The 26,892-nt window shown below is 47.3% G+C and overlaps 1 protein-coding gene, 1 long non-coding RNA gene and 4 other non-coding genes across 15 annotated transcripts in view; 2 read left to right on the forward strand and 4 right to left on the reverse strand.

The window, feature by feature from the left end:
* Positions 1-3,132: 3,132 nt before the first annotated feature.
* The window catches only part of LOC140898298 (uncharacterized), a 97,141-nt gene continuing 73,381 nt past the window's right edge, over positions 3,133-26,892 (forward strand). For 4 of the 8 annotated variants that reach the window (XR_012154944.2, XR_012154943.2, XR_012154942.2 and 1 more), the window contains exons 1-2: positions 3,203-5,911; positions 21,822-22,978. This is a non-coding gene — a long non-coding RNA (uncharacterized LOC140898298). Of the gene's footprint in view, positions 5,912-21,821; positions 25,049-26,892 lie in introns of those variants that run through there. The other 4 variants (XR_012154941.2, XR_012154947.2, XR_012154940.2 and 1 more) reach the window with 4 other exon arrangements.
* On the forward strand, positions 4,844-4,925 carry TRNAL-AAG (transfer RNA leucine (anticodon AAG)). Its single transcript has one exon. It is a non-coding gene; the product is annotated as a tRNA-Leu (tRNA).
* Positions 5,761-5,833, reverse strand: TRNAV-AAC (transfer RNA valine (anticodon AAC)). The gene has a single exon. It is a non-coding gene; the product is annotated as a tRNA-Val (tRNA).
* TRNAP-UGG (transfer RNA proline (anticodon UGG)) lies at positions 7,899-7,970 on the reverse strand. The gene has a single exon. It is a non-coding gene; the product is annotated as a tRNA-Pro (tRNA).
* TRNAT-UGU (transfer RNA threonine (anticodon UGU)) lies at positions 8,793-8,865 on the reverse strand. The gene has a single exon. It is a non-coding gene; the product is annotated as a tRNA-Thr (tRNA).
* TRIM7 (tripartite motif containing 7) overlaps positions 15,015-26,892 on the reverse strand; it is a 28,077-nt gene continuing 16,199 nt past the window's right edge. For 2 of the 3 annotated variants that reach the window (XM_073311919.2, XM_073311920.2), the window contains 3 exons: positions 24,985-25,100; positions 22,834-22,869; positions 15,016-16,483 (listed from right to left, as the gene is read on the reverse strand). In XM_073311919.2, the coding sequence (XP_073168020.1) occupies positions 15,969-16,483; positions 22,834-22,869; positions 24,985-25,100 (667 nt within the window). In that variant the 3' untranslated portion in view covers positions 15,016-15,968. Of the gene's footprint in view, positions 16,484-22,833; positions 22,870-24,984; positions 25,101-26,892 lie in introns of all 3 variants that reach the window. The other variant, XM_073311921.2, reaches the window with a different exon arrangement.

A 26,892-nucleotide genomic window follows, 5' to 3' on the forward strand; every position in this document is an offset into this window, starting at 1 on the left:
GTGTATGGGGTGGGGGTGGGGGGAGGACAGTAGATAGTGTAGGGGGTATGTGAAACGCCGAGTGTGAACGGATTGGCTGCAGATAATGATGAAAAGGAGTGGAATCTCCCCCACTTTTTCGTTTAGTTACCACTTCGCAAAAGCTGAGCAGCGGGGACAGCAGAGCAGCACACAGCAGGAGTTTGCCTGGGAGTTCGCCTGGAGGGAGCCCAGTGAGGCTTACGTCTTGCAAACTGCTCTGAGGAAGCTCATAGTAGGAAGGTGATATGGAAGGGGGGGGTTCAGCTGTTGTGACCTGCACTGGATGTGCCATGTTTGTCTTTCTTCCACAGGACAGAAGCGACTTTGTCTGTACAAAGTGCAAGCTGGTCTCCATATTGGAAGAGAAGATTGAAGGTCTGGAGCAACAGATAGCAACCCTGCGTTGCATACGGGAAACTGAGGATTTCCTGGACGAAACTCAGGATAGGCTTCTAGGGGCACAAAGCTCTACAGATATAGAGCAGGTTGCACAGAGGAGCCAAGAGACCAGTGAAGAAGCTTGGCAACATGTGACCTCCAGAAGAGGTAAGCGGAATGTCCGGGTTCCAGTAACACAGACACAGGTAACTAACCGCTTTCATGTTCTCTCCACAGGTATCGTTGCGGAGAGTGGACCAGATGATATGTCTGGGGCGAGAAAGCAGAAGGAGACTCCGCTGGTTGGAAGGCATGAGATGCGCTGTCCTGAGGTTGGGGGTTCCACGACCACCACCCCCAAGAGGAGAAGGCGGGTGGTGGTGGTCGGGGACTCTCTCCTCCGGGGGACTGAGTCATCTATCTGCCGCCCTGACCGGGAAAACCGAGAAGTCTGCTGCTTGCCAGGGGCTAAGATTCGTGATGTGACGGAGAGACTGCCGAGACTCATCAAGCCCTCGGATCGCTACCCCTTCCTGCTTCTCCACGTGGGCACCAATGATACTGCCAAGAATGACCTTGAGCGGATCACTGCGGACTATGTGGCTCTAGGAAGAAGAATAAAGGAGTTGGAGGCGCAAGTGGTGTTCTCGTCCATCCTCCCCGTGGAAGGAAAAGGCCTAGGTAGGGAGCGTCGAATCGTGGAAGTCAACGAATGGCTACGCAGATGGTGTCGGAGAGAAGGCTTTGGTTTCTTTGACCATGGGATGGTGTTCCATGAAGGAGGAGTGCTGGGTAGAGACGGGCTCCATCTTACGAAGAGAGGGAAGAGCATCTTTGCCAGCAGGCTGGCTAACCTAGTGAGGAGGGCTTTAAACTAGGTTCACCGGGGGAAGGAGACCAAAGCCCTGAGGTAAGTGGGAAAGCGGGATACCGGGAGGAAGCACAGGCAGGAATGTCTGTGAGGGGAGGGCTCCTGCCTCATACTGGCAATGAGGGGCGATCAACAGGTTATCTCAAGTGCTTATATACAAATGCACAAAGCCTTGGAAACAAGCAGGGAGAACTGGAGGTCCTGGTGATGTCAAGGAACTATGACGTGATCGGAATAACAGAGACTTGGTGGGATAACTCATATGACTGGAGTACTGTCATGGATGGTTATAAACTGTTCAGGAAGGACAGGCAGGGCAGAAAAGGTGGGGGAGTAGCACTGTATGTAAGGGAGCAGTATGACTGCTCAGAGCTCCGGTACGAAACTGCAGAAAAACCTGAGTGTCTCTGGATTAAGTTTAGAAGTGTGTGCAACAAGAGTGATGTAGTGGTGGGAGTCTGCTATAGACCACCGGACCAGGGGGATGTGGTGGATGAGGCTTTCTTCCGGCAGCTCACGGAAGCTACTAGATCGCATGCCCTGATTCTCATGGGTGACTTTAATTTTCCTGATATCTGCTGGGAGAGCAATACAGCGGTGCATAGACAATCCAGGAAGTTTTTGGAAAGCGTAGGGGACAATTTCCTGGCGCAAGTGCTAGAGGAGCCAACTAGGGGGGGTGCTTTTCTTGACCTGCTGCTCACAAACCGGGTAGAATTAGTGGGGGAAGCAAAAGTGGATGGGAATCTGGGAGGCAGTGACCATGAGTTGGTTGAGTTCAGGATCCTGACGCAGGGAACAAAGGTAAGCAGCAGGATACGGACCCTGGACTTCAGGAAAGCAGACTTCGACTCCCTCAGGGAACGGATGGCCAGGATCCCCTGGGGGACTAACTTGAAGGGGAAAGGAGTCCAGGAGAGCTGGCTGTATTTCAAGGAATCCCTGTTGAGGTTACAGGGACAAACCATCCCGATGAGTCGAAAGAATAGTAAATATGGCAGGCGACCAACTTGGCTTAATGGTGAAATCCTAGCGGATCTTAAACATAAAAAAGAAGCTTACAAGAAGTGGAAGGTTGGACATATGACCAGGGAAGAGTATAAAAATATTGCTCGGGCATGTAGGAATGTTATCAGGAGGGCCAAATCGCACCTGGAGCTGCAGCTAGCCAGAGATGTCAAGAGTAACAAGAAGGGTTTCTTCAGGTATGTTGGCAACAAGAAGAAAGCCAAGGAATGTGTGGGCCCCTTACTGAATGAGGGAGGCAACCTAGTGACAGAGGATGTGGAAAAAGCTAATGTACTCAATGCTTTTTTTGCCTCTGTTTTCACTAACAAGGTCAGCTCCCAGACTGCTGCGCTGGGCATCACAAAATGCGGAAGAGATGGCCAGCCCTCTGTGGAGATAGAGGCGGTTAGGGACTATTTAGAAAAGCTGGACGTGCACAAGTCCATGGGGCCGGACGAGTTGCATCCGAGAGTGCTGAAGGAATTGGCGGCTGTGATTGCAGAGCCACTGGCCATTATCTTTGAAAACTCGTGGCGAACCGGGGAAGTCCCGGATGACTGGAAAAAGGCTAATGTAGCGCCAATCTTTAAAAAAGGGAAGAAGGAAGATCCTGGGAACTACAGGCCAGTCAGCCTCACCTCAGTCCCTGGAAAAATCATGGAGCAGGTCCTCAAAGAATCAATCCTGAAGCACTTGCATGAGAGGAAAGTGATCAGGAACAGCCAGCATGGATTCACCAAGGGAAGGTCATGCCTGACTAATCTAATCGCCTTTTATGATGAGATTACTGGTTCTGTGGATGAAGGGAAAGCAGTGGATGTATTGTTTCTTGACTTTAGCAAAGCTTTTGACACGGTCTCCCATAGTATTCTTGTCAGCAAGTTAAGGAAGTATGGGCTGGATGAATGCACTATAAGGTGGGTAGAAAGCTGGCTAAATTGTCGGGCTCAACGGGTAGTGATCAATGGCTCCATGTCTAGTTGGCAGCCGGTATCAAGTGGAGTGCCCCAGGGGTCGGTCCTGGGGCCGGTTTTATTCAATATCTTCATAAATGATCTGGAGGATGGTGTGGATTGCACTCTCAGCAAATTTGCGGATGATACTAAACTGGGAGGAGTGGTAGATACGCTGGAGGGGAGGGATAGGATACAGAAGGACCTAGACAAATTGGAGGATTGGGCCAAAAGGAATCTGATGAGGTTCAATAAGGATAAGTGCAGGGTCCTGCACTTAGGACGGAAGAACCCAATGCACAGCTACAGACTAGGGACCGAATGGCTAGGCAGCAGTTCTGCAGAAAAGGACCTAGGGGTGATAGTGGACGAGAAGCTGGATATGAGTCAGCAGTGTGCCCTTGTTGCCAAGGAGGCCAATGGCATTTTGGGATGTATAAGTAGGGGCATAGCGAGCAGATCGAGGGACGTGATCGTTCCCCTCTATTCGACATTGGTGAGGCCTCATCTGGAGTACTGTGTCCAGTTTTGGGCCCCACACTTCAAGAAGGATGTGGATAAATTGGAGAGAGTCCAGCGAAGGGCAACAAAAATGATTAGGGGACTGGAACACATGAGTTATGAGGAGAGGCTGAGGGAGCTGGGATTGTTTAGCCTGCAGAAGAGAAGAATGAGGGGGGATTTGATAGCTGCTTTCAGCTACCTGAAAGGGGGTTCCAAAGAGGATGGCTCTAGACTGTTCTCAATGGTAGCAGATGACAGAACGAGGAGTAATGGTCTCAAGTTGCAGTGGGGGAGGTTTAGATTGGATATTAGGAAAAACTTTTTCACTAAGAGGGTGGTGAAACACTGGAATGCGTTACCTAGGGAGGTGGTAGAATCTCCTTCCTTAGAGGTTTTTAAGGTCAGGCTTGACAAAGCCCTGGCTGGGATGATTTAACTGGGAATTGGTCCTGCTTTGAGCAGGGGGTTGGACTAGATGACCTTCTGGGGTCCCTTCCAACCCTGATATTCTATGATTCTATGATTCTATGATTCTATGATCATTCGGGTGTTAAAATAGTTTGCCATTGCTATCTGAGATAGTTGCTACTGGACGGGGGAAAGAGAGAGACCCAGGATGAGAGTGGATATCATTCAGTTCTGGAGGAAAGCCGGTAATAATAATGATAATAATAATAAATTACTATTATTTTATTTTTCTGCTCTTTCTTTCCCTCTCCTCCTCCTTCTTCTTTAAATGCAGCCAGGTAATAATTATGTCAAAAGACAGATCGCTGCCCTTCTAGTTTTATTGTAAACTCCCACATCTGAAGGAATGTCACTATGGGTTAGCAAGGAAATATTTTATTACTTCAGTTTTTCTTTGTGTGCCAATTTTTGGCCCAAACTACCTTACACACGAGCAGGGCTATAGGCAGCGGGGGTTGACTTTGAATTAAGAGTAGTAAATGGCTGCTGTAATTAGAACTATACTCTTTTTTATTGTGCATTGTGAGATGCGTGCAGCACGCTGTCAGATTGCTTTTGGCTTTCAAATTGCAGTTTTTTCAGCGGTGTGGAGAGCACTATGCCAAGGAAAGGGGTATACCCAGGAGCTCATTTTCAGCAAGGTAGCGTGGCCGAGCGGTCTAAGGCGCTGGATTAAGGCTCCAGTCTCTTCGGGGGCGTGGGTTCGAATCCCACCGCTGCCAGATTCTTTTTGTGCTTTGCCTTTCCTTCAGGATCCATTTTTTAAAATAGCTAAATGGAGACTTTCAATTTCGCGGTGCTAATTAGCAGATATGCTTTTGCTCTTGCCTGATAGCCCGGTCCCAGAGAACACTGACCTTGGCTGAAGAGGGGCAGTTTTCAGGAAGCTCCTGTTTGTAGACGGTTTTCACGGTGCTAAAAATAACCGAAGTGGAATATCCCTCTGTGCATGACAGCTGTGGATTTATTCTGCAGCCCAGAGAGCACAGCAACTATTCAGGGCATTAGCAGGGTAGCTGGCTGGATCCCTGCAAAGCTGCTCTGTCTGTCACTTCTTCCTGACAAAAGGGACTTGCAAATTAGGAGAATGTAGATCTCAAACCAGCCAATGCTCCCTCCCTTTAACATTACAGGCAAAGCAATTCACTGCAAGAGAAATGTACGAGAGATGCCTGAGTTTTCCTTTTCCACCCCCAAAAATATCCAAATACAAATTGTCAGGATTTGTCCTGTATGCCATGTAGTTAGTGTGTCAGTCAGCAAGCTGAGGCAGCAAGTGTTTCCAGATAAAAACCTTCCCCCAAAGAAAAACAGACTGTCAGGTACTAAATTTTAAAATCCATGATTGCAGGTGCTTAGATGAGCCAACTTTATATATCTCCAGCCTTCCTAAGAATTTACCATTTGCAGTGTTGCCCCAAGGATATTATTAGAAAGAGGAGCAGCGGATGTGCCACAAACGTTAAGACTTAATCTTCTCCAAAACGGGTTCTTATTTAACATACTTTGGAAACACTACCCTATGACACAGTGTTCACCATATCAAAATTGCACAGCTGTTTCTGCCCGGTTTCGAACCGGGGACCTTTCGCGTGTTAGGCGAACGTGATAACCACTACACTACAGAAACCCCACTGGAAAATGTGTGCTCCCTGATTATCTAGAGATTTCTAATCCGTGGGTCCTGTGTCTTTGCTGATGTCTTCATGTAAGTGTACTGGGTTTTGCTAATCAGTGGCTTTGTGTTTGTAGATGGTTGTTGACTGTTACGTTGGTCTGTATGTGTGTTCGTGTATAGTGAAACTGTGTACTCACAAATGTCCCCTAACTGCTGTGATATTTGTAAATGGGTGTGAGCGCATGATTGTGTGATTTGTTTGTGAATGTGCACATACAGACATGAAGCTTTGAGTAGGCTTAGGTATGACAATGCTTCTGTTTGTGTATGTGTGATCATTTTAAACGTGTGCATACATGTGTATGTTCATGTTCTTTATGTGCCTAGGTATGATTTTGCTTTTTGAAAAATGCCTCTGGGCTCGGTGGTTGTGTTTCTTAATCTGTGGTTTATACCTTCCTGTGTGTTTTGGACTGATTGTGATGTCTATGTCTCTGACAGCTGTGTGCTCACCTCCATGTGCGATTTTTGTGTAGGCCTGCCTATGTGATTTCAGTATTTGCATGTATGTTGATGAATAGGACCGTTTTATGATTACTATTATCCTCTACTAGGATAGTGTTTGTGGACTGACCAAGATGAGGATCTCATTGTGCTAGCCAGACTAATAGTTTGTGGGTCGAAGAATACCGCCCTGTGTGCACGCCCAATAACGTGATTAGTTTGTGTGTGTTTAGTATTGAGTGGTTTATGTGTACTTGCGCTTAAATGTGTTTTACTAGGAGTGTTGTTTCTTTGGGTGCTACATAATTCCATCGCACCGAGCTTCAGCCTGCTAATTTGTAGGCGGAATTTATAGGGTGAAAACTCTGTGGTGCATTTATCCTGCAGTGTTGCAGTGAATGGCTTTGCCTGCACAGCCCGTATATGATTAGTGTGTGAATATGTTACCGTGATTTTTTTTACTTCTAAACACGCAGTGTGATTTGTGTACCTGCACCTCTATGAGCTGTTTGCCCAAGAGAGTGATTTGCCCACTGTATGCAGCAGTGCTGGTGGCTGGGTGGGTGGGTGAGTGTGCGGATGCGTTCCTGTCTATATGTGCGGGGTGGAATCGTATTGCTGTGTATGTAACAGCACAACTGCGAATTTTGTTTCTCCATCCGCATGTGTGCAGATGGGAATGACTTAACTCGCCTCTCCTTCTCCCTCCCCCCCCCCCGCTATGCTTGTCCGGATGTCTGTAACTATAGCAGAAATAATCAGTCTTGTTTCCACCCTCCCCCAAAAAACAACAATCTCCCGCAGCAAAGCACCCACTTAATTAGGCTCTGCAGGTCTCCATTCAAGCAACCCGAATTCCTCCCTCCTTCCCCTACCAAGCAGCCCGTTAAGGCACCCCTGCACCCCTTTCCCAAAAATAACCCTGCTACTTACTGACTGTGCCCCGCTTTAACACGCCCCACCCCCCCCCATGCCGCGCTCTTTGCCAGGAGCCCTGGAAACAATTCCCACCGCCCGCGAATTCCCCTCTCACACAGCTCCCCCAGGAAACCCCAGTTGGTCCCCATCCTGGCAGCTTGCCCCTCAGGCAACATCCCCCCTCAGTCTCCTGGTTCTATGCCCTACTGTTATGCCACTTCTAGCTTTCCAACCCCTACTTTGGGGAGCTATGAGCCCCTTGGGTGACTTGCAGGGAGCCCTGCACGGCGGGGTACATGCCACCCTGGGTCACCCTATAGGGAATGTTTTATCTCTCCCCCACCAAATCTATTGATCTCTTCGTCCCCACTTCCCCACCAGCTTGGTTCGCCCTGGTTAACTCCTCCCCAGTTTGTTTTGTTTTTCTTCCTGCTATTCCGTTGTATAATCCCTGTGTGTGCTGCCTGGCTCAGCAAAAACTCATCAGCCCACGTGGCAAGTCCCCAAAGCCAGAGCGAAGCAACCACTGCAAAAGCACAAGGACGTCACTGCCCTGTTCCTGTGTATTTGTACAGCAGGTCATATTTTGTACTGTTCACAGGCAAACTGTGCACGTTTTTTAGAGTGCCAATACATATTTTTAAAATATAAAAGAGGGCTCGTCCGGGATTTGAACCCGGGACCTCTCGCACCCAAAGCGAGAATCATACCCCTAGACCAACGAGCCATGTTGGTCATAAGCACCTGAGGAAGTACTTGAGAGCTGTCTTTAGGTAACGCGGCGCGTGAGCCCTTTGCTTTTTTAGAATCAGTTCCACTTTGCTTCCATTCTCTTGCTCCAGCTCACTTTCCTCTCCCTCTGCCAACGCTTCAGTGTCCAGTACTGCTCAGTGATTCAGCTTTCAACAAGAGAGGCTTGACTTTAATTCATTTTTTTCCCCTTTAATCCCTTCCCCCCTCCAGTCAGTCAGTCATTCTTTCTTTCCAACAACATAAGTGAAAAACGTATCACCCAGCGGATCTGACAGTTTCTAAATTTCTGGTAACAGCTGTAGAGAGCGGCAGATTTTTATCCTACTGATTCCCTCCCCCCACCCCATGCTTTTTGTAATGTAAACTGAGGCAGCAAGTGTTTCCAGATAAAAACCTTCCCCCAAAGAAAAAGAGACTGTCAGGTGCTAAATTTTAAAATCCATGATTGCAGGTGCTTAGGTGCGCCAACATTATATATCTCCAGCCTTCCTAAGAATTTACCATTTGCAGTGTTGCCCCAAGGATATTAGAGTGACAAGGTGGGTGAGGTAACATCTCTTGTTGGACCAACTTCTGTTGGTGAAAGTGAGCTGAAGAATAGCTCGGCTTCGAAGTTTGTCTTGTCACTTCGCTTGTGTCTCAAATAATTATCTGGTGGCCCAAGACACCGGTTGACATTTGAAAAAAAGTCAAGGAATGTGACTGATCTGGAAAGCGAGATAAAAGCTTTTGTTGAAATAAGTAACATTGTTTTAAAAATGAAATGAAGGGACATGGGGTGAAAAAGAACAACAGTAGGCCCCAGCGAGATTTGAACTCGCGACCCCTGGTTTACAAGACCAGTGCTCTAACCCCTGAGCTATGGAGCCTGCAGCTGTAAAAGCTTCTTCTGTCCTCCCCAGAATGGTGAAGATCTTTTGACCTGTGCTTTGCTCAGGATCTGGATTAATGTTCTGACACCAATTAAAAGTATCTTTATTCACCAGGAGTCGATGTCAATGTAAGGATTTGCATGAAAAGTCTCCTTTGGCTCGTCCTCCAAGCTCTGCAGCCCGCTTTATGAAACAAACAGGAAAAGGGACTCGCCACATACACACTGCTGGCCAGCAGGCTCTGTGCCTGAAAAACGTGTGGGAATGCTACCACCTGCTGTACTGACTGTGTATTGCACCCTGAAGGTTGGCTAAATTAAATACAGCTTGCCAGAAGTGGAAATCAATAGTTTGCAGCGTTGTTGTGTGTTCGCTGCACTTTATTTGCATACAACAAATGCAGCAGATCACACGTCATCCCATTAGTTGCTTGGCACTTTTCTTTTCTTTTTTTTTCCAATGCACGAACCAAACTTTGATTCAAGAATATATTAAATGGATTAGAGGTATTAAATTGGTGATGGATGATGTCACTGTGATAGCCAGGAATAAAATCCATGGTCCTGTTTCACACTCCCCTCTTCTAACCCATATACAATACTGCCTCCGCCTAGATGTTTGCTGCATATGCATGGTTTAATCAATGGCATCCAGCATGGAATGCACTTGCATTTCTACATTGTGTAATAATGACAAGCAAAATACTCTGAGTACTGTAATATACTCTAAGATCTCTGTCTGAGTTCCACCAAATCAGAAGAACCAGAAGTTGAGTATTATTATACTGAATTTACGTTACAGTAGGTTTTAAAAAAAAACAGGATCAGGACCCATGTGGGCTGGGTGCACTGTACCACACTGAGAGCCTTCACTTGATGCAGAGAAGAAGAATCAAGTCCACAAAATTCATGCAGTTATTTTGTCTCACTCCCCTTTCTTGTAGACGAGCACCGTCATAGACTTCTTCCAGGAGCTGGGAGTACAGAGGAACTGTTTGCATTTGTTGAAAATGGCAGTTAGGACCAGGGAGCCGGGATCTCATTTTTTCAGGAAGTTGTAGTGAATGCCATCTTTTCCTGGGGCTGTGGTTTTGGTCTTTGTAAGTCTGGTCTCTACTTCCTGTGCTGTAAAGTCTTGTTCCAGGTCCTCTGCATAGTCAAGGTGGGGTAAAGGATGAAGGCTCCCTGGTCACTGCATGTCGTTCTAAGCTACATGGTCAAACACACCCCTGAAGTATGAAAATAGTCTCTCGGACGGGATTGCGCAGTAGGGTGAGGGCCCATCGAGGATCTCTCTCATAGACTTAGGGCGGTTTGACTGGTAGAGCTTCTGGATCCTGGATGCTGCTGCTGGGCCGTAGTGGTGACTGATGTTCCTTCTCCTGGCTTCTCTCCTGTGGTGGTTGTTGTTGTTATGTCTCCATGCCGGAGCTCTGTGAGCAGTCGGTGTGTTCTCCTGAGTTCCTTTCCTCCCAGATACAAATTTTGCAGACAGGTCTTAGTGAGTCTGTCTACAAGGAGGTCAAAGTCATTGAAGGAGGCTGTCCTTGCCAACTCCTCCATCCAAGTGGCTTGCCGAGGTGTGGCAGCCCTCACCGAAGGTTGCTGCTCCCCTGGCTGCTCAATCTCCACAAGCTCAGGCTGGAAAACTGCGGTGGGATTAGTCTGTTGCCTATTTTCCTCCCGGTTTTGAGTGCTCTATTCAGCTGGATCTTGAGGCATGATCTCCGAAACAAGGGCAGTGTCTTCCTTTGCAGTTTTTAGGGCAGCACTTGTCCTTTTAGGAAAGACAGTTTTAGGGGCAGCGGTAATGGCCCTTTTAGGGATGCGGTCTTGCTTGTGAGTTTCCAGCGCAATGCTGATCCTTCTGTGGATGAGTTCTGTTGGGGTGGGGAGGGGGGTCTTTGATGCAGTGTGAGACCTTCTGGGGGCAAGGTCCTCGTGGGTGGTGTTGGAGGCCATGCTGGTCTGCCTAGGGGTGAGGTCCCTTTGCGTGGTCCTAGCTGCGTATATAGCTCCTCCAGTAGCTGGGTCTCACTGGGTAGCCTGTGTGGTGAAGCTAGCTCTTCTGATGACAGGATCCCATTAAGTTACCTGCGTGGGGGCACTGACCCTCCTGATGATGGTGCCATGATGAACATTCTGTGAGGAAGCACTAAGCTGTCTGGAGATGGAGTTGCCTCACGTAGGCTGCGAGGGAGCGCTGATCCTCCTCTTGGTGGGGACCAGCTTAGGGATTTTTAAGGCAGCACTCACTCCTTCAATGGTCGTATGCTTTTGGGTGGTCCAATGGACAGGAGTAGTCCTTCCCTCAGTAGATTGTTGGACCACCTTTTCGTGCTCTGGCTCTGGGGGAGTTGGCTGTGATGCAGTAGCCGGAGTATTTGGGCAGTCGGAAGCTGGAGTTGGAGCATGTGGTGTTCCTGCATTCAGAGCAGAGATGGGATGGTAGCAACATAGTCTGGTAGAGTTGAGATTCTTCAGGGGTGAGATGTCCCTTGCAGGAGACTTGATGCAACTTACATTTCGTCTGCGTCTCAAAAGGCAGGTCACAGAGGGCACACCGGAAGGCAATCTGCTTGCCATGGATTTTCTTGAGGTGTCTGCTGAGACTGTCAATGTACTGGAATCCACGAACTGGATAGCAGAAGGGCCAGAGGACAATGTCCATAGGGAGGGGATATTGGAGGTAGAGGCAATCATTCTCCCTTTCTTCTTGCTCTGCTAGATGGGCTTCAGTCATATCAGTGGACTCACTAGATGGGTTCTCGTTGCGCTGGGAGAGTAGTATGGAGAGGTTTGGCTGGGCAGGCATCTAGTGAGGTGTTGAGGTCCCGCTGGGTGGTTTCTGAGGAGAGGCTGGTTTCTGAGGAGAGACTGGTCCTGCCGGCTGAGGACACAGCAGGACAACAACCAGCATCAGGATCCTGGGCAGTAGAGGAGGTGGAAGAAGTTCTCCTTGTGGCATCTTTCTCCTGAAGAGCTGGGGAGACGATGTTTGTCCTGGCTGTGATGTCCAAACGGAAGGCCGTCCTCGAGGTGCAAGATCCCCTTACTGCAGCATTTCCACAGGTTTTCTTCAAGGAAGCAATGTTCTGGAAGCACTGCGGGTGTTCTTGGTCTGTCCTGGAGCCTCCAAAGCAGCATGAAGATCTTCTTTTGAAGCAGCAGCAGAATCCATCTTCAGAATAGTAGTCTTCTTCAGGATAGCAGGTTGAGTCTTCTACAAAGTGCAGTTTCTGCCTCAGTAATTAAACTGATAAGAACAGATATAAAAATTTTATTAAAGCTAATGTTAAAATTATATAATACACAGGTTGAGAGAAGTGTGTCTGTACAATATATGCAAGTGCTATTCCATAGCCCCACTGCTCTTTTCTGCTATCCCATGTCTAGCTCCAACTTGCAATCAGTCATACCGAAGATACTTCTAGTTTCTCTTCATAGCAGTCTGGTGCCTTGCCTTCATATAGCTGCACACTCTGCATGGCTTGTCCCCATTCCCTTAGTGGACGGCCCCCTTCAGTGGGACACAGTTGAGCTGGGTCTTATTGACAAATCTCCAGCCAGCAAATCGGGTGAAGCTGCCTCGAGGGAGGAAGCAGTTACTGGTGTTCCAGTTGCATATCACCTCGAAGGCCTTGCCCTACTCTGGCTTCCATCACAGGTTTTCCTCATATTGCCAACAGGTGGCATCCTTCAGGGTCCTCTCCAGCATGGTTTTAGCTCTCAGTCTAGAAACTTCCTTTTATAGAAAATGACACCTACCTGCCCAGAGTCACGCTATTTCTCCTGAAATAGCGTGACACTGGGCAGGTAGCTGGGGCTTTGTCACAACACCCAGTATCCATAGGCACCAACTTTTGCTCAACCCTGCTCTGCCCCCAGCCCCGCCCCGACTCTACCCCTTCCATGAGGCCTGGCCCCTGCCCCACCCCCATTCCAACCCCTTCCCCAAAGTCCCCGCCCCAACTCCGCCCCCTCACTGCCCCTATTCTGACTCCTTCCCCAAATCCCCGCCCCGTCCCCGCCTCTTCCCTGCCTCCTCCCCTGAGTGCACCACGTTCCCGCTCCTCCCCACATTTCCCGGAGCAGCCAAACAGCTCTTTGGCGGCGGCAGGGCGGGAAGTGCTGGGAGGTAGGTGGAGGAGCGGGGACACGGCGCACTCAGGGGAGGAGGCAGCTGAGGAGGAGGTGGGTGGGAGGGGAGCTTGGCTGCCGGTGGGTGCAGAGCACCCACTAATATTTCCCCATAGTCAGCGCCTAATTTTCCAGCCACGGAGTCGGCGCCTATGCATGTATCAGCAGCCTGGTGATAAGATCACAAGCATTGGCAACCTTGGGAACTCCAACTCATTGCTTTCCACTTGAGCAGAGCTTGAATGCTCAGTGGATTCACCCTTTGCTAACAGACTTTCTGGATGTAGGTAATGAGTGAAAAATCATTGAAAACATTATCATTGCCAGTCTCTTCTCGACTGGCCTTTTGTTTTAAATGACTTTGTCCAATTCTGTCCCATGCATCTCTCTGTAGTCACAGAGCTTGTCTAAGGTTATTGGGCCTTGTTCTTATTTTGGTTTTTAGTCAAGTTCTTAATCTCTCTAGTGCAGAATGAAAAGGAGTACTTGTGGCACCTTAGAGACTAACCAATTTATTAGAGCATAAGCTCTAATAAATTGGTTAGTCTCTAAGGTGCCACAAGTACTCCTTTTCTTTTTGCGAATACAGACTAACACGGCTGTTACTCTGAAACCTAGTGCAGAATGATGATGATCTTTTGACCTGTGCTTTGCTCAGATTGTAATCAGTGTTCTGAACTCAATGAAACGTATCCTAATTCACCAGGAGTTGATGGAAATATACGGAGAGTGATGTTTGCACCTAAATACTCATAAAAAGCATTTGTTGGATCTTCCTCCACCCTCTTCAGCCAGCTTTAAGAAAGAAACAAGAAAAGGGACTTACGCCAGCTGCAGTCGGCCCACCAGCTGGGTCTTTCCTTGAAAAAAATAAGTGGAAATCCTACAAGCTGCTGCACTGAGTGTGTTTTGCATGCTGAAGGTTGGTTAAGTTAAAAATATTTCCCCAGAAGTGGAAATTAATAATTTGCAGTGTTGTGTGTTCGCTGGACTTTATTTGCATACAACAACTACAGCAGGTCATATGTCATCGTATTAATTGCTTGGCACTTGACTTTTTTTTTCAAAGCACTAAGCAAACTTTTATTAAGGAATGTATTAAATGCATTAGATGCATTAATTGGTGAGAGATTATGTCATTGTGATAGCCAGGAATGGAATCTAGGATCCTGTTTCCAGGTCCCCTTTTCTAACCCATACACAATACTGCCTCTGCCTAGATGTTTGCTGCATGCGCATGGTTTAATCAGTGGCATCCTTCGTGGCATGCACTCACATTTCTACATTGTGCAATGATGAGAAGAAATATACTCTGTCGGATTCATTTAGGATTTTATCTCACGCTGATCTCTCAAGATAAACCTGAATAACACTTTTCTGAGGGACCAAAAATTGAAGTTAATACCATTCCCCACCTCCCTAATTTTCATTCATCTCTGCTCTTCTTGGCTCTAGCTAGCACCAGTCTGACAACCATAGAAATACTATGAAAGATAATATTCCCCTGTCTGTCATATATGGTCCCCGTTAACATAGCGTCCACATACCTCTCAGTCATCAATGTATTTATCCTCAGAGCACCACTGCGAGTTCAGTATTATTGTCTCTTTACAGATTGGGAACAGGCACACAGAGAGATTGAGTGGTCCAAGTTCACAAGAGGAGTTTGTAGCAGAGCAGATAATGGATGCCATGTCTCTTTCATTACATGCTAGTGTTCTTATAACTTCACAATTCTCCCTTATGCTCCTAGGGGTATTTTCAACCTGTCTTGGAGCCTGAAATACTGACGAAAGTCTATTTGCATGAGACTCATTACCCAGCTTTTCAGATTCAGGTTGTTAGTCTCTATAAGGTTACAACATAACAAGGTGTTTTCCAGACAGAAGTTCCCACCACACCGAAGTTTTCTGTATAAATACCTAAGTCTGGGAGCTTCTAATAAAAATAAATTATGAGAAATTTTCCACCCACTGAAGGAAGCCAGCACAAGACCGAAATATCACTTTCATCCCATTTAAGCCCAGTTTTAAATGGTGTGTAATCCTTGGGCCTCGGCTTGACTTGATCATATGGAAAATACATGAGGTCAATTCTGAATAATATCAAATGAAAGCAAAATAAACGTTCATAGAGTGCCTTCAGATTTTATTTCTACTACAAGGCCTTTAGACAACCAGTGAGTTTCCAAGCCCCATCATGCAAAGAATTATTTGCCATTGACTTTCAAACAACTTGCACATCAAGAGATACAGAAGAGGTGCATGGGTCACACAAATAGGACTAGCATCTAGCCTTCAAATAAAGAGAACAATCAGAGGCTCTCACTAAGGCCTCCACTACTGTAGGGTAACTGTTAAGCAATTGCTGGACTGGTGCTGCTCCAGTGATGGAAGCTGTAGTTTGGACAAGGGTCAGCTGTTTCTAGTAGCGTTACACCCTGGCTTTTATTAGAAAAGTTGCAATAGTTTAACTATATGGATTTAAAATTGATCTTGCTAGACTGAAACAAAACCCCAATGTAGATGCATTTAAATCAGAGTAGTCCTTATTTATATTGGTTTGGCTTAAATGTGGTAATTTACAAGTCCTTAGACCTGATCATATTGCTTTTGCCCTGCTGACAATCTTTGTCTACACTGGCAGTTTTCTGAAAATATCCCCTCATTGCACCTGCCCTCTTAAGTCCAAAGCCCACTTAAGTCAACTGGAGTCTGTTTATTGATTTTAAGGAGCTTTCGGCCCAACCTCATGGATCACAAATATGGACCAACTGCCATGTGGTCTGGACCTGTTCTGGTCAGGGCTAGATGACCTGATCATGAAAACACAAGCAACTGCCTAGGCTAGCTAGCTAACAACCTAGCTATTGCATTAATGCCATGCTCATCTTCACGGTTTCTGGCTGCTTTTTCTGTGAGGGGCACCCGGGCAAGTCTTAAGTGAATTGTTTTGCAAGTTTCAGGGACACAGTTTAATGTAGGTGATTGTGGAGCAGACTGAAAAGAGGGGGAACACTCTCTCATTAAAGGCAACATTAAAAGTAAACATGTGCTGCATGTTCTCAGCGTTGTAGAATGACACCTCTTCCCCTTCGTAGTCTAGGTAAACCCGGACCTTACTGAGCCTCTCGCCGATGCAAAGCGGGGTGCGTTGAGGGGAGGTGACAGCCCAGTAGCGCCCTCCGTTTTGTTGCACTGCCCAGATCCCCTCCTCGGGGGAAAACTGAGTCAGACCTTTCCTCCTCACCGACTCCCTGGCCACCCCAAAAGCCCAGCCATCTGAGGCCCCCACTTCCACCTCCCAGTAATGCCTCCCCGACTTGAATCCTTCCAAAGCCAGCACCCGGGAGTTAGTGTCGAATCGCTTGGGGTTATCAGGCAGCTCCTGTTTTCGGCATCCCATCCTCACACTCTTGAGATCTGTGGATAAGATGAGCAGCTGGTTGGCTGTATCCGGATCCAGAGTCAGGTCCTCTGTGGATAATAATAAGAACAACAATGTAGAATTACCAGTAGAAGGAGAAACTATGCAAACCCCATGCAAATGATTAGCAATTTTATATCTGCACTAGAAGCTTGATTTCATAGGTGCTGACTCCATAGGTCTCCAGGGCTGGAGCACCCCCAGAAAAAAAAACAGTGGGTGCTCTGCACCCACTATCAGCCCCATGGATCAATGCCTCCCCCTCCCCCACGGCATCTCCTGCCTGCCGGCAGCCCCTCCCATAAGCTCCTCTCCCTTCCAGGGCCTCCCGCCTGCAATGGATCAGCTGTTCTGTAGTGTAGGAGGCGTTGGGAGAGGGGGGGAGAAGTGAGGGAAGGAAAAGGCAGGACAGGGGTGGGACGAGTCAGGGCAGAGACTTGGAGGAAGGGTGGAGCGGGGGTGGGGCTTGGGGCGGGACAGGGGTTGAGCACACCCCGGCAACTCGGTAACTCGGCACCTACACTTGATTTTATGAATGACCATTTTTCCCAATGAGGGTAGAAGGGAGAAATTTCATCATGACGGTGATGTCAGTGAAGAGCTTGTCCTTGTTCCTTCACATTCTGATGCCTTCAGTTCACTGGAAATTACTTTGCTGTGGTTTGAAGGACTAGAAGAAAGCAACAAAGTGCCCCCTGTTGCATCTTACACACACCCCTGCACTGTCCTTTTGCGAGGTGCATTTTTATGAACTTTTCAATGTTATGAACACCTCAGTCCCCAATTATTTGTAAAACGAGGGTTCTGCTGTAATAAAAAGCAACTGATACCTAGGTCAAGTTTTTCAAAATTGGTGGTGCCTCCATTTTCTGGGAGGGGCCTAAGAACAAGCGAGACCTGGAGCCTCCGGTCCAAACCAGTTCTTAGTTGAGATGGTTCAGATCTGAATTCACAGCTTCCACTGGCTTCAGTTGGATTTGTGGTGACTCAGCACTTCTAAAAATGAGGTCACTTACGTATTTAGGTGCTTGATGTGAGTCACATAAGGTGCTTGACATGCCATCTTTTAAAAACCAGAACCTCTTAAAAACTGAGTATCCTTAGAATACCTACCAGTCAGTGTTGAAAATCTTGGCCTAAACATATCTCCATACCTCAGATTGGATGCAGATGGGTCTTAAGGAAGAGGGTAGATAAAATGATGCTTTATTCACAAAGTCAGGCTTAAAACAATAAGATAGCTTAAGGGTATGTTCACAGAGCACAAAACCCGTGGATGGCCCATGCCAGCTGACTTGGCCTTGTAGGGCTCAGGCTGTTTCATTGCTAAGTAGATTTCTGGCCTTGAGCTGGAGCCCAACTTCTGGAATCCTCCCACTTCACAGGGTCTTAGACTCCTGGCTCTAGCCCAAGCACAGATGTCTACACAGTAATGAAACAGCCCCACAGCCCAAGCACCGGAGTCATCTGGCACGGGCCACCCATGAGTGTCTGGCTGCTGTGCAGACACACCCTAAGTCACCTCAAATTGTGACTATAGACAGCAAAGTTGCAAGGTGAAAATGGCATGTTCTCAAGCAATACAGCTGCCTCCCATGAACTGTCAAGTCGTGTTAACATAAGAACGTCCGTACTGAGTCAGACCAAAGGTCCATCTAGCCCAGTATCCTGTCTTCTGACAGTGGCCAATGCCAGGTTCTCCAGAGGGAATGAACAGAAGAAGGTAATCATCTAGTGATCTATTCCCCTGTCGCCCATTCCCAGCTTCTGGCAAACAGAATCTGGGGTTTTAGAAGCATCAGGGATTTGGGTTCCAAGGTTTAAATTCCCTTACACTTCACTGAAAATCCCAGCTTTTCAGTACCACAAAAAAGGGCCTGAAATTTCCCAATGAACTTAAATAGGCTCCATCTTTGTCCTCATGGATGAAACCTTGGGCCCATTGAAGTGAGTTACAAACCTGCCATTGGCTTCAATAGGGAGGCCGGATTTTGCCCCACAGTTGTATGCCCATTGGCCCAGCCAATGCGGCTTCTGTTTTGTCTCACCGAAACGGTTTAAAATTTAAGAGTGTTCAGCTCTCACTTCCCAGATCCGGCCGCTCCCATTGGCTTCAGCTGGATTTGTGGCTGCTCAGCACTTCTGAAAACAAGGCCGTTAGAGATCTAGCTGCCCAATTATAAATTGAGGAGCCCGACTTTAGGCACCCAGGCTTGAAAACCTCAGCCTAGGCCCTCTGGGGCTTTCCTCAGGCCCTCAGCTGGGCCTGCAAAAGGCCAAGGCTTTGTGGCAGCACCACAGAGATGGGTGTGAAAGCTGGCGACGTGGCAGCCATGAAAGTGATGTGGACTAGAACAGAGTGAGGGTGAAAGGCCTGTTTGTTAACAGAGAGCATCCACATTAGGCAGAGGGGGTAGCCCCAAAATATCTGAGCCATGAAATCACCTGGATTCATTTAAAGGGCAATATTGATTTTATGCACTTTTAAAAAATGTTTGCAGTCTTGATTCTGCCCCTCCTGTTGTCACTGGATGAAATTCACACCTTTGCAGAGATCACTACAAGGCCTAGGGATAATTTATCTCAAGCTTAGGCCTCCAAAATAGGCCTTGAGTAGGACTAAGGTCATGGGTGGGCCATATGCTGTTATTTACTCCTTCTCGTAACACAAGAACTAGGCATCACCAAATGAAATTAATAGGCAACAAGTTTAAAACAAACAAAAGGAAGTATTTTGTCACACAACCCACAGTCAACCTGTGGAACTCCTTGCCAGAGGATGTTGTGAAGGCCAAGACTATAACAGGGTTCAAAAAAGAACTAGGTAAGTTCATGGAGGATTGGTCCATCAATGGCTATTAGCCAGGATGGGTAGGGATGGTATCCTTAGTTGCTGCTTGCCAGAAGCTGGGAATGGGCCACAGAGGATGGATCACTTGATGATTATCCATTCTTTTCATTCTCCGAAGCACCTGGCATTGGCCACTGTTGGAAGACAGGATACTGGACAAGATGGACCTTTGGTCTGACCCAGTATGGCCATTCTTATGTTCTCTGTACCTGGGTGGATTTCACCCCTTGCAAGTTTGTCAACCCCAAATGTTCAAAAATCACAAGTCTGACTCCCCTCCCTACAGAAATCTTGAGATTTGTTTAAACAATGATAAAAGTAGGGTTATTTGTTGGCTGGTTTCTGAGCCTTTGGGATGCTTGGGTCACATTTTTCCAATTTTTCCACAGCCAACAGAGCTGGGAACGTATTCTTTTAAAACAAAAATGAAAGCTGAGATTCTCTCGAATCACATGATTCCTGGTACTGGGGCTTTAAATAAAACATCAGCTATCATGAGACATGTCATAAGATTGTGAGAGCTGATAACATTGCCGTGAATTATAACTTAGGGTCTGATCTAAAGCCTGTTGAAAAGAAAATTGGACAACAATTTGCTTTGGATCAGTCCTTCTTCACAGTGTGCTCTCTTGATTTCTCATGGAGCAAAGGCCCACTGTGGTCTTGTTTACACTTAAAAGGGGTTGCTATCAGTAAGGTATAGTAACACAGCTAATCAAAGTGGAGATGCAGCTGAGTTCTTTTGCTGGTGTAGCTTAAACCAGTTCCCTGAACGGAATAAGCTGTACAAGCAAGGTATTTTTGCTGCTATAATTGCATCTGCACAAGGGCTCTTACCAGCACAGCTACAGTAGAACCTCAGAGTTATGCACCCCTCAGGAATGGAGGTTGTTCATAACTCTGAAAGATCCGTAACTGTAAACCAACAAAAAGAAAAGGAGGACTTGTGGCACCTTAGAGACTAACCAATTTATTTGAGCATAAGTTTTCGTGAGCTACAGCTCACTTCATCGGATGCATTCAGTGGAAAACACAGTGGGGAGATTTATATACATAGAGAACATGAAACAATGGGTGTTACCATACACACTGTAAGGAGAGTGATCACTTAAGGTGAGCTATTACCAATCATTATAATCAAGGTGGGCCATTTCCAGCAGTTGACAAGAACGTCTAAGGAACAGTGGGGGGTGGGGGGGAGAATAAATATGGGGAAATATTTGCTTCAGGTTGGGGGGCTGTCTGTAAGCAAGGACTGGCCTGTCTCCTAAGATCTGTGAGAGTGGTGGGTCGTCCTTCAGGATAGGCTGTAGATCCTTGATGATGCGTTGGAGAGGTTTTAATTGGGGGCTGAAGGTGATGGCTAGTGACAGCCCCCCAACTAGAAGCAAATACTCACCAGCAACCACACACCACACAACAGAACCACTAACCCAGGAACCTATCCTTGCAACAAAGCCCATTGCCAACTGTGTCCACATATCTATTCAGGGGACACCTTCCTTGTGCCTAATCACATCAGCCACACTATCAGAGGCTTGTCCACCTGCACTTCTACCAATGTGATATATGCCATCATGTGCCAGCAATGCTCCTCTGCCATGTACATTGGCCAAACTGGACAGTCTCTACATAAAAGAATAAATGGACACAAATCAGACGTCAAGAATTATAACCTTCAAAAACCAGTCGGAGAACACTTCAATCTCTTTGGTCACTCGATTACAGACCTAAAAGTTGCAATTCTTCAACAAAAAAACTTCAAAAACAGACTCAAATGAGAGACTGCTGAATTGGAATTAATTTGCAAACTGGATACAATTAACTTAGGCTTGAATAGAGACTGGGAATGGATGGGTCATTACACAAAGTAAAACTATTTCCCCATGTTTATTCCCCTCTGCCCACTGTTCCTCAGACGTTCTTGTCAACTGCTGGAAATACAGAATACAGACTAACACGGCTGCTACTCTGAAACCTGTAAACCAACAGTTCTCAAACTGTGGGTTGGGACCCCAAAGTGGGTTGCGACCCTGTTTTAATGGGGTTGCCAAGGCTGTCGTTAGACTTGCTGGTGCCTGGGGCCCAAGCCAAAGCCCAAGCCCCACCACCTGCGGCCCAAGCTTCAGCCCTCGATGGCGGGGCTTAGGTTACAGGCCTTCTGCCTGGGACTGAAGCCCTTGAGCTTTGGCTTTGCCACCCCCTGACCCAGCCCCTGCCTAGGGCTCAGGGTTCGGTCCATGCTCCTGGGGTTGTGTAGTGATTTTTGTTGTCAGAAGGGGGTCGCGGTGCAATGAAGTTTGAGGACCCCTGCTCTAAACAAAACATTATGGTTCTTTCAAAAGCTTATAACTGAACACTGACTTAAATCAGCTGTGAAGCTTTACTATGCAGAAGAAAAATACAGCTTTCCTTTTTTCAAATTTTTTTAGTAGTTTATGTTTAACACAGGACTGTCCTGTATTTGCTTTTCTTTCTTTTTCTTCTTCTTTTTTTTTTTTTTTGGTCTCTGCTGCTGCCTGATGACGTACTTCCAGTTCCAAATGAGGTGTGTAGTTGACTGGTCAGTTCGTAACTCTGGTGTTCGTAATTCTGAGGTTCTACTGGATATCCATTAGAGGTATGATTTTTTTTCACATTTCTGACATAGCTATGCCAGTCAAACTTTCTAGACCAGACCTCAGAGTAAGTTTGGCAAAATCGGGACCTTAATTTGCTGTTTGAAATGCCTGAGGAACAAAGCCAGAGGGAATTGGATGACACCAGAGTAAGTTAAAATCTCTGTGCTTTCCATTGCAAGCTGCAGGCTGGTGTATGTAACAGGCAGAAAGGGCCCAGCTTGACTTGCAGAGCCTCAGTGAGAAAATCCATCTTTTGACTCTTGAACTGAGGGCTTGTCTACATTTGAAATGCTACAGCTGCAGCTGGGCTATTGTAGAGCTTCAGTGTAGGCACCGCCTATGCTAAGGAGATGAGTTCCCGTCAGCATAGGTAATCCACCTTCCCAAGAGGCAGCTAGGTCAACAAAGAATTCTTCTGTTGACCTAGCGCAGTCTACCTGGAGACTTAGGTTGGCTTAACTTTGTCGCTATGGGGTGTGGATTTTTTACGCTCTTGAGCGACACAGCTGGGTCAACTTCACTTTTTAGTGTAGACCAACCCTAAGCCAACTGCATCTGGAAATCATTGAGAAAGAAGAAAATTAAAATTGTCATTTTGTTTCACCAAAACCTGTAGGTGCCGACTCTGTGCGTACTCCAGGGGCAGGGAAAAATAGTGCGTTCACCACCCACCAGTCACCCGCCTATCAGCTGTTTGGTGAGCCCTGGTGATCAGTTCAGCTGTGGGCAAGAGGCACTGGGGAGAGGGAGCGGAGTGGGGGAGGGAAGAGACAGAGCAAGGGTGGGGTCTTGGGAGAAGGGGTGGAGTGGGGGTGGGGCCTCGGGGCAGAGCGGGATTGGAGCACCCACCTGAAAAGAAGAAAGTTGGTGCCTGTGCCAAAACCCTTTGCAAATTACAACCAAAATGTAAAGTCTATGTTCCTTTTACCTTTTTCACCTTTTCCCAGTTCATCCTGCAGAGTCTCTGAAAGAAGAAGAAAGTCAGTTACTGCCGATGCTGATATACCAGTGAGGATCAGTAAGGAAACTTTATTCAGAAGAATACTGCCACTTCAACAGGACTGCTCCTGTGGGTAAGCTCCCAGTAACATGACTAAGGGCTGGACAAACTTAACTTCAAGTAACATCACTAAGGGCAGGTCGACACTTACAACGCTGCATCTTGCTTCAGCATAGCTACGTCTCTCAGGGGTGTGGAAGTTCCACAGAGACATAGCTATATTGACCTAACCCTCAGTGTAGACAGTGTTAGGGCAGGTCTACACTTCAAACACTGCAACTACTGCTGCTGTACTGATGCAGCTGCACCACTGTGGTACTTAAGTGAAGACGCTCCTATGCCGATGGGAGAGAGCTCTCCCATCAACGTAGTTAATCCACCTCCCTGAGAGGCGGTAGCTAGGTCAGTGGGAGAAGCTCTCCCATCAACATAGCGCTGTGTATGTGGGGGGTTAGATCAGCATAACAAAGTTGCTTAGGGGTGGGAGGAATTCAGCATAGCCAACACGGGTGGAGCGTGACTCCTACATTTGAAGAGTCTGGGAATGAGTGAGCCCGGACCGTGGCTCCGCCCACCTCCGCTCAGCCTCCTCCCCCCGAGGTCCCTCCTGCGCTCCACCCCCACTCCACCCCAGGCCCCGATCCCGCTCAGCCCCTTCTCTCAAAGCCCTCCTCGTCCCCTGCTAGCACCTCTCCGCCCCCTCCCCCGAGACACCCCTGCCCCCCCCCCCGCCCACCACTCATGCCTCTCCACCCCTAGGGCCCTCTCACCTGCCGCTCGATCCTTTCTGCCCTCCTCCTTCCCATAAAAGCCACCAGGGGGTCATGGGGCCAAACCCCCATCATTTTTTCCTGCCCTAAGCGAGCAACAGAGTGGGAGAAGGTGGGGAGAAGTGAGAAGTGGGTAGAGGGAGGCCTCAGGGGAAGAGGTGCGGGGGGGGGCAGAACCTTGGGGAAAGAGGCAGAGTGGGGGTGGGGAGGAGCCAGGGACCCATCCCCCACTTCTATGGAGTTTCACTTCCGGCGCTCCAAATGCGGCGACTGGCTGGCGTGGCTCCAGAGGGGTGATCTGCAACACACCCGCGGCAGTTCCACCCTGCATGGCTGGCCATTTTTTGGGAGGCTTAGCCTCCCCTGGCCTCTTATACATGCCGCCCAGAATGGCCAATCCCTAGCGCTCAAAAGTCATGAGATTGGCTTAAAATATTAATACTTTTCTTCTTATTTTTCTGTGCTGTCTGGTTTCTGAGACGTTAAGCTACACACTCGGACCATGTTCTCAAGTTTTTCTGTGCAACCACATGGCCTAGAAACTTCCTTTTTAAAAATATGACAGCGGAGATCCTCATGAAGTAGCTTGATTCTGGGAAGCTGGGGCTTTGAGCACAATGCGCAGTGTCAGCAGACTGGTGATAAAAATGGCAAGCGTTGGCAACCTTGGGAACTCCACCTCGTTGCTTTTCACTTGAGGAGAGCCTGAATACCCAGCGAATTCACCCTTAGCTAACAGACTGTTTTTGAATGTCAATAATGAGTGAAAAATCATTGTAAACATTATCATTGCTAGTCACTTCTTGACTGGCCTTAATGTTTAATGGCGCTCTCAAATTCTGTCCCATGGGTCTGTCTGCAGTCACAGAGCTCTGCAGAGCTTGTCTAATGTGATTGGGCCTTGTTCTTATTTTTGGATCTTAGTCAAGCAAATTGTCCACTGAAGTCAGTAGAAAATCCCCCTTCTGCAGAGGTCTAGGCACCACTTAAAACCTCAAAACCGGGCTCCCATGGCAAAGGCTCTCTGTTCAGGAGTGATTTCATCTCATGGGATTTTCATCTAAGAAAGGCCCTGTTGTTTTTAGTTTCACTAATTTCTCATGCTTTTGAAATCTCTTAGCACCATCTACTGGCTCTTCTTAGTTGGTGCAATGATCTGTTAACAAAGGCTAAACAAGACACGCACAAAGAATCATTATCTTTTCCCTTGGGCACTGAACATATCAGGGACCTCTTTAGCACTAAAATCCATAGAAAACATTACTGAAGGCCAAGTATATTTTAAACTAGAGGTTTTGCTTCCACTCACCTTTGAATTTCTTTAACACTGCCTTGAGGACAACAGTCTTGAGAGAGAAATTGCTGACAGAGCTTTTCATATCAGAAGAGACAGGAACCGGCTTCTGAAACTTCAGACCCTTGCTTCTGAAGAAAAAATGGAAATTGTTCTATGTTATGATGATGAGCTATAGAGCTGCTCCAATGCTCACAAATATTCACCAAAGTATCCAATTTGTTTTGTGTTAGTGCTTGAGAGTGAAATTCACATACACCCCCCCCCGTACCCCCCCTAGGCAGAAGGGCCAGCACAAATTTTCAGCCCACTTATGTCTTCCACCACAAAACTGGGCTAGTCAGACTGAAGTGGTGTTGGTTAATAGTATTTCTTCAGCTATAGTGCTAGCTGAATATGTTCACTGAAAAAAAATGACAATATTCTGCAAATAATGAATTTAATGTATAGTATTCGTCAAGATCTATTTATCCCCACACACTCTATCTATCTCACTTATTTCTCAGGGGAGCATGTGTAGTAAACCATGGATTTAGCACACCTGTCCTCACATCCTCTCCGCTGCTTGGATGTGATCCATTGATGTCAATGGAAAGAATCCAATTAACTTAACTGGGCATTGAATCAGTGCCCTACCCTATCCTCATCCCATCAGCTCGTCACGGACAGATCCCCACCACCCAGGGGGCCAGGAGAAGCATGTACAATGCTGCAGAGATAGGTGACTCCCTGCTCTTCCAGGTGGATGTGGGGATATGCCTGCGGGGAGAAGACACTCAAGCCCTTTCTGTTAATATTGTGGTTTGTTTTTAATTATTTATCACCACAACTGGAGGACTCAGCCCAGAGCTAAAGGACCAAACTGCCCAAGGAGACCAACCCTTCTTCTCACCCTTTGAGTGGGACCTTCTTGGGCACTGTATAAAACAGATTGAAACAGGAGAGGGAGATTTCCCCATGCCAGCCAAAGAGGAGGGGAGTGGACTGCTGACCCAAGCCAGAGAGAGGGGGAGCTGTCCCCTACTTTTAATTATACCTAGCTCTTCTCATCAGCAGACTTCAAAGGAGGTCGGTATCATGATCCCCATTCACAGAGCGGGAAACTGAGGCTCAAATAAGGGAAGTGACTTGCCTATCATCCCCCCTGCAGTCACTGGCACAGCCAGGAATAGAACCCACATCTTCTGAAGCCCACAGTTGCCAACTTTCACACGGTAAATAAGCACCCCAACTTTCACAATACGCCAAAAATCAAGCTAATCCCATTTAAAAACAAGGCCAAAACAAGCCAATCCCTAAGAACCCCAACACCCTATGTGACTATATCCTCTGACATGCAGTCTGGGACTGTGGTGGGCCCGCTGTGCACCTCTGACTCTCCCCCACCTTGCCTCTGCTTGCCCCTTGCCCCTGCTTGCCCCCCTTGCCCCTGTTTGCTGGGAGCCAATAAAAAGAAAGAAGCAACAAGCTACAACAAGCTACAAGCCAAAAACTAGCCAACAAGCAACTCACAAGCCAATTAAGCCAAAAACAAGCCCAATTTCTGGCATGTTTGCTGAAGCCCCATCTAATGCTCAGATCACTAGGCCAAACTGCTTCCTATAAACAACAAGCAAGACAACAGGCAAGACACCCAACTCCTTTGAGCTCGAATCAGCTGGCATGGGGCAGCCGTAGATTTTTCTTTGCCATGTGGATGTACCCTAAGAGACTTGTCCGATATCTCCCAAGAAGTCTCTGATAGAGCAAGGACTTAACCCCAGAATTTCAAAGTCCTCCACTAGTGTCCTGGCCATTGTGCCATACTTCAGGGCAGGGTTATTTTACCTTGGTGGGGAAGGCCATCACTGACTCTGAGGGCCTGTTCATAGAACTATGCAACACTGGAGTCCCACATCAAGGTCTTGAGAGAAAGGCCATTGA

Source organism: Lepidochelys kempii, chromosome 14 (genome assembly GCF_965140285.1).
Source record: "Lepidochelys kempii isolate rLepKem1 chromosome 14, rLepKem1.hap1, whole genome shotgun sequence".
Classification (NCBI taxonomy): domain Eukaryota; kingdom Metazoa; phylum Chordata; order Testudines; family Cheloniidae; genus Lepidochelys; species Lepidochelys kempii.